At 41.0% G+C, this 6000-nt stretch overlaps 1 protein-coding gene across 5 annotated transcripts in view; it reads left to right on the forward strand.

Annotated features, from left to right (window-relative positions):
* The window catches only part of gnptab (N-acetylglucosamine-1-phosphate transferase subunits alpha and beta), a 34877-nt gene extending 29302 nt beyond the window's left edge, over positions 1–5575 (forward strand). For all 5 annotated transcript variants that reach the window (XM_060886411.1, XM_060886409.1, XM_060886408.1 and 2 more), the window contains exons 20-21: positions 1394–1484; positions 4030–5575. In XM_060886411.1, coding sequence (XP_060742394.1) covers positions 1394–1484; positions 4030–4095 — 157 coding nt within the window. In that variant the 3' untranslated portion in view covers positions 4096–5575. The remainder of the gene's footprint in view (positions 1–1393; positions 1485–4029) is intronic.
* The last annotated feature ends 425 nt before the right edge of the window (positions 5576–6000 follow it).

Below are 6000 nucleotides of genomic sequence, written 5' to 3' on the forward strand. Positions count from 1 at the left end.
GCAAGAAGGTAGCGAGGCTAGAATATGTCACCGTGTGGAGTCACAGTACAGAGAAGCACAACAAACCTTTGGAATAAAGATGATTGGCTGACAGGATCTTAAGCTGTCCAGGTTCTCCAGTTCTCATCTGCATCAAGCTTTGAGCTCTTGTGTGTGCTCTGAGATGTTTTTCTTCTCACCACAGATTTGGTGAACATTTCTTACCTTAAACTTCCTTCTGATGTTTTATTGGAGTTTAAATTTAGTCAGAACAAAGGATACAGAAAGACAGTTCATGAAGCAAAGCTGGAATTTGGTGAAATTGGAACAAACACAATGAAAATATATTTTAAAGCTTTAAATAAAGAGCGTGTGTGTGTGTGTGTGTGTGTGTGTGTGTGTGTGTGTGTGTGTGTGTGTGTGTGTGTGTGTGTGTGTGTGTGTGTGTGTGTGTGTGTGTGTGTGTGTGTGTGTGTGTGTGTGTGTGTGTGTGTGTGTGTGTGTGTGTGTTCAGAAGATTAACTGGACGTGTGGACAGATCCATAACTCATCTTGCTTTAATCGCGCTTGAGTGATTTGTAGAGTCGTTGTTTCTCTGTTGTTCAGGATTGTCATTTCTGTCATCACAGTGAAGAAGCAGACAGATGGCTGTCAACACCATTATGGAGTGTGTGTGGGTGTGAGTTTGTTTTTATTAATGTATTGATGTGTGTGTATTTTTTTTTTTTAACTAGGTGTCGCTTTGCCTCAGTTTCTCAGTAACTTTCTCCGATCATTTTCAGTACCTTAGAAACAACTATTTTCTGTAACCGCTATTTTGTCCCGTTAAATTCTCGTGTGTTTTTGTGGCTTATTAGCGTTTTGTTTCGGGTCTCGAGATTATTTTGAACGTCAGGTCCAAGTCAAGTTTAGGTTAAGTTCTGTAGGTTCTTATAGATGTGGGTGTTCGCATGTGAGAGAGAGACACAGGGACGCTTTCTTTAGCGTCTCTAAGATCGCATGCAGCTGAAACCAGTTGACGGTAATGGAGAGCTTTCTGGATTTTCAAGAATGAACCCGGGATGTTTGGGAGTCATAGTTTCCAGCATGTAATACACACACACACCTACAGAGTGGTGACAGGATAGAGATAGAGTAACCGTGTGCCGATGATGTCAGCTGATTTTACCGTCGTCTCTGGCCGTGCCTTTGCGTGACCTCGACGTTAAAGCGAGGATATTTGTCACACCTTGATCTGCCAGGTGATTGTGATTCTTTTCACATATCTTGCTTTGCCTTTAAATAATAAAAATAAAAATGGCAAAAATAGATTAAACGCCATGCAGACGTAATACGGTGTGAGGTGAATATCTTCACAGTGTATTACAGTGTTGTTGATGATGTTTGTGTTGTGTTTTTTTTTTTTTTTTAATAGGCGAATCTATCGCAACAAGTTGAAGTTCTGGACTCACTGTGTACTGGTCACACTGGTTGTTTTCACCGTCCTGTCCTTCTTTGCAGAGCAGGTTTGTGCCATTTTCTGTAAAATCCTTATCTGTCCCTTAAAAAAAATAAAATAAATAAGTTACTGCTGCACTTTCAAGCAGGAGATAAATGCAGATGTCTGGAATTTGCCGGTAACATTAGATCACGCTGTGATTGGATCTGCGGCGTCAGGTTTGTGTTGCTCCCTGGTGGGTCAGGGAAAGGTTAAACACACCAGCGATCTGCCTGCAGGAATCAGAGCCGAACAAGATGGATTATCACAAGGGCACACGCCGTGGATGAGAATAAACAGTAGCTGCTTCAGTTACAGCACAAACCTATGATTCTGAGACTATGTGGCTCGAGTCTAAAAGTCTTACGAGTTTATTCGAGTTCTTAAGGAACCTTACAGCAGAACAGTTCCCTTTCTTAACCTGCTCTTCTTTAGGCTTGGGGCATATAAAGAAATTAGAATGAATAAGAATAAGATTTATGTTAAAATTCACTTTTGTTTTTGCGTTTTTTTAAGAGTAGACAAAGCAGTTTTAGAGGAATATAAAAATGTGTGTGTTTTAAAAATAAATAAATAATTAATGGAAGCTAATGAAATGGGAAATCTGCCAGTCTACTATTAAGCATGGGCCCTGACATTGTTATTTAGGTCTCAGCTACAGAACTGGAATGAAATTGTTAATTTAATTCAGCTTCCAGCTTTAATTTGAGGATATTGTAGTGCAGAGGGGATCGTCTCTGAGTGCAGAGGGGATCGTCTCTGAGTGCAGAGGGGATCGTCTCTGAGTACAGAGGGGATCGTCTCTGAGTACAGAGGGGATCGTCTCTGAGTGCAGAGGGGATCGTCTCTGAGTGCAGAGGGGATCGTCCCTGAGTGCAGAGGGGATCGTCCCTGAGTGCAGAGGGGATCGTCCCTGAGTGCAGAGGGGATCGTCCCTGAGTGCAGAGGGGATCGTCCCTGAGTGCAGAGGGGATCGTCCCTGAGTGCAGAGGGGATCGTCCCTGAGTGCAGAGGGGATCGTCCCTGAGTGCAGAGGGGATCGTCCCTGAGTGCAGAGGGGATCGTCCCTGAGTGCAGAGGGGATCGTCCCTGAGTGCAGAGGGGATCGTCCCTGAGTGCAGAGGGGATCGTCCCTGAGTGCAGAGGGGATCGTCCCTGAGTGCAGAGGGGATCGTCCCTGCGTGCAGAGGGGATCGTCCCTGCGTGCAGAGGGGATCGTCCCTGCGTGCAGAGGGGATCGTCCCTGCGTGCAGAGGGGATCGTCCCTGCGTGCAGAGGGGATCGTCCCTGCGTGCAGAGGGGATCGTCCCTGCGTGCAGAGGGGATCGTCCCTGCGTGCAGAGGGGATCGTCCCTGAGTGCAGAGGGGATCGTCCCTGAGTGCAGAGGGGATCGTCCCTGAGTGCAGAGGGGATCGTCTCTGCCGTTGATCTGCTGTGTCTTTAAATCAGTAAATGGCTTCCTGCCTATTTTTATAAGATTGTTAATATGGATTAGAGGTGGAACATTTTGATTATTATAAACAGTGTTGTGCTACTTACTAAGAAATAGTAACTAGTTACAGTTATTAGTTACTTCATTCAAAAAATAACTCAATTACTTTGTTGATTACTTACACCAAAATTAACGCGTTACTGTTAAAAGTAACATTTTAGTTCCTTTTTTAAAGAACGTTTTTTAATCTTCCCATTAATGCCCTTTAATGCGTTATGGTCTATACAAACACAAATCTGTTTGTTGATCTGTCCCTGGCTAACAGTCAGGTTAAAATCCTAGTCGCTGGTGTTTGGCTGGAGGGGCTTAACTCACTTCGAGCGTGTCCACCGACACCGGGTTAGCTTCTAGCTTCGGAGGCATGTAGCTTGTACCTCCAGATTGGAGTTGCTGTTTATCGCAGTAGACAGGACCTTTGAACCAGAAAGACAGCTTACTTTTGACTAAAAGGTTTTTGTCTTTATTCTCAACTAAAGTTAAATAAAAAGCACTTAGAGAACTTAGAGAAACTCGTCTTGTTCTCGCCTATACTCGCCGTTACTGCCGCACATACTTGAATAGACGGAAACACGCCCACAATGCGGCGTCTTCATGTTTACAGGTTGGTATCCACCAATCCTACAATGCGTCGCTGCTGTAAACAGGTTAGTCTGTAGGTGACACTTCAGCCTAAATGAATTCAAACGCACCATATGGTAACGGTAACGGAGTTACTTTATTTAAACTGTAATGCGTTACAGTATTAGTTACTGTCAAAAGTAACTGCGTTACTAGTAACACGTTATTGCCAAACACTGATTATTTTATAGCAACTATTTATAAGCAAAGATTTCCTGTTCCGTTGTACGTACAGATGGTATTTCCATTTTTATTGCAAAATTATTCTATTTTTTTATTTTACTTTTTTACGACATTGACAGTAGAGATCAATTTCCCAATATGCCTGACTGTATAGTTGTAAAGGTGTGTATGTGACAAATAAAATGTGAATTTGTTTTGAAGTAGTTCCTGGTCCTGACCTTACCGGACATTGTAGTTTTCGTTAAATTGCACCAACACTTTCCATTCATTTCTTTGCAGCTGATCGTGCTGAAGCGGTGGCTTTTCCCCAGACGTCGAGTTAGCAGGGAGACCGAGCGTGTGTGATGCCGAACACTACATGCTACATGAACACGCTACATGTTCTCGTTTCCTTTCTGTGAGAGAGTGAAGTCCTGTAGGGTTGTGGACAAAAACCGTACTGGATTCCTCTGTTCTTTTCCCACCGGAGGAAGAAATCTCTTGCCAAAGTTTATTAGGAGGAACTGAATAACTGACTGAGTCAGAAGATTCCAGGTGAAGGTGGGAAACCAGATGCGACGAGTGTGTGTGTGTGTGTGTGTGTGTGTGTGAGACCTCAAACACTCCGTTTTGTGCGAATACTGTCTCAAACTCAGTGTAAGATTTTTAATCACATGCTGCATTTTTTTTTTTTTTTTTTTTTTTTTTTTTAGATGATTATAATTTTATTGAAAATCTGACATTGTCCATCTCCTCATCGTGCATAGCAGTGCCTTTTATCTTCCCTCCTTCTATTGTAAGTGAGAGCTGTATTTGAGAGATCATCTCTAATGGTTGTTTGCGTCATCAGTTTTTTTCTCTTTTTTTTTTTTTTTAATTGCCCTGGTTTGGGTTCATCTGAGTACTTCAGTCTTCTGCATTCCTCTTGGACCCTCTGTGTGTTCAGATGTGCTGGGATGCGTTTGCACGTCCCACCGAACGCTCTGATTTTAACCGTGTGGCGTCTGTGTGAGATGTCGTCTCTGATGGTGAGAAGGTTCCTACTGTCCAAAAAAACTCATCACCTGTAGAACGCGTGGGACGTCATTAAAACGTCAATAATTCCGCTTATTAGCCCCTTATAGTTTTTTTAATTATTATTTTTTCAAAAAGTTAAAGTGTTAAAATAGTGTTAAATGGTTGGCAGGTGAATTGAGGTATTTGTCCATGTGTTCAGTTATAAAATGGATTTGAATACTAAGTGCAGCGAATATACAGAATCTACATCCAGCATCAACATGTCCTCGACTCATGCACGGACTTTGGGTGTGCTTGGGGGGTGGGGGGTTCAGGTTACAAGGTCACGTTCTTGAGTTTTTTATTTTCTTTTTAATTTTTGCGGGGAAATTGAAACGTTTTGATTGGTATTTAAAGGACAGTGTTAAACTTTTGAAAAAAAACAGAACTAAATAAAGTGTTCACGCATGTGTGTGTATATAAAAGTATAGAATGTATTAAATCACCTATTTGTTCGGCAAATGTAAATGCAGGCTGCAAATATCCCAGATTAAATTAAATTCCTTGCATTGTATTTAAAACCTATGTGCAACAAGTACAGAGGATCTACAACCACCACCACTATCATCATCATCATCATCATCATCATCACCAACACTTGAATTGATGCATGGACTCTGTATCTGAATTAGAAAAGTGATGTGTTTGGAAAAATTTCAGGCCTTAAAGTTTAATTTTTTTTGTTGTTTGTTTTCAAAGAAAATTTTTGGGGACAAAATGAAACTTGTGAAATGAAACAAATGGCTATTTTTAAGCTTTAAATAAATGTATGAAGTTGTAAAAATCTAAATATTGCCTCACTTGCTTGGTTTAAGATGATCGCACACAATGACTTGTACAAGAAGACTTAATTAGGATGAGAGAGAATCAGGTTTCGTGTGTAGTTTCACACAAAATGTCTTTTTTTTTTTTTTTTTTTTCTTTAGACAAGGTTTATATTTAAAGAGGATTATAAATCAGACAGAATTCAATGAATCTGTAGACAGAAAGGAAAGGAAAGATAAAGTGCTACACAATCACTCAGTCTCAGTAGGTATGTTTACACTTGCGTATGTTATGGACAATACTTCTGGAAAAGATTAACTAAAGCTACAACCCACTGATGAGAAAATAGTTCAGTTCAGATGTTTATAGGGTTAATTTTTTGTCTATTTATCAGATTCTTTCTGATATCCATCATCTCTTAGCACCCAGATCAAGCCTGGTTAGATGGAT

Source organism: Tachysurus vachellii, chromosome 14, assembly GCF_030014155.1.
Source record: "Tachysurus vachellii isolate PV-2020 chromosome 14, HZAU_Pvac_v1, whole genome shotgun sequence".
In the NCBI taxonomy this organism is placed as follows: Eukaryota; Metazoa; Chordata; class Actinopteri; order Siluriformes; family Bagridae; genus Tachysurus; species Tachysurus vachellii.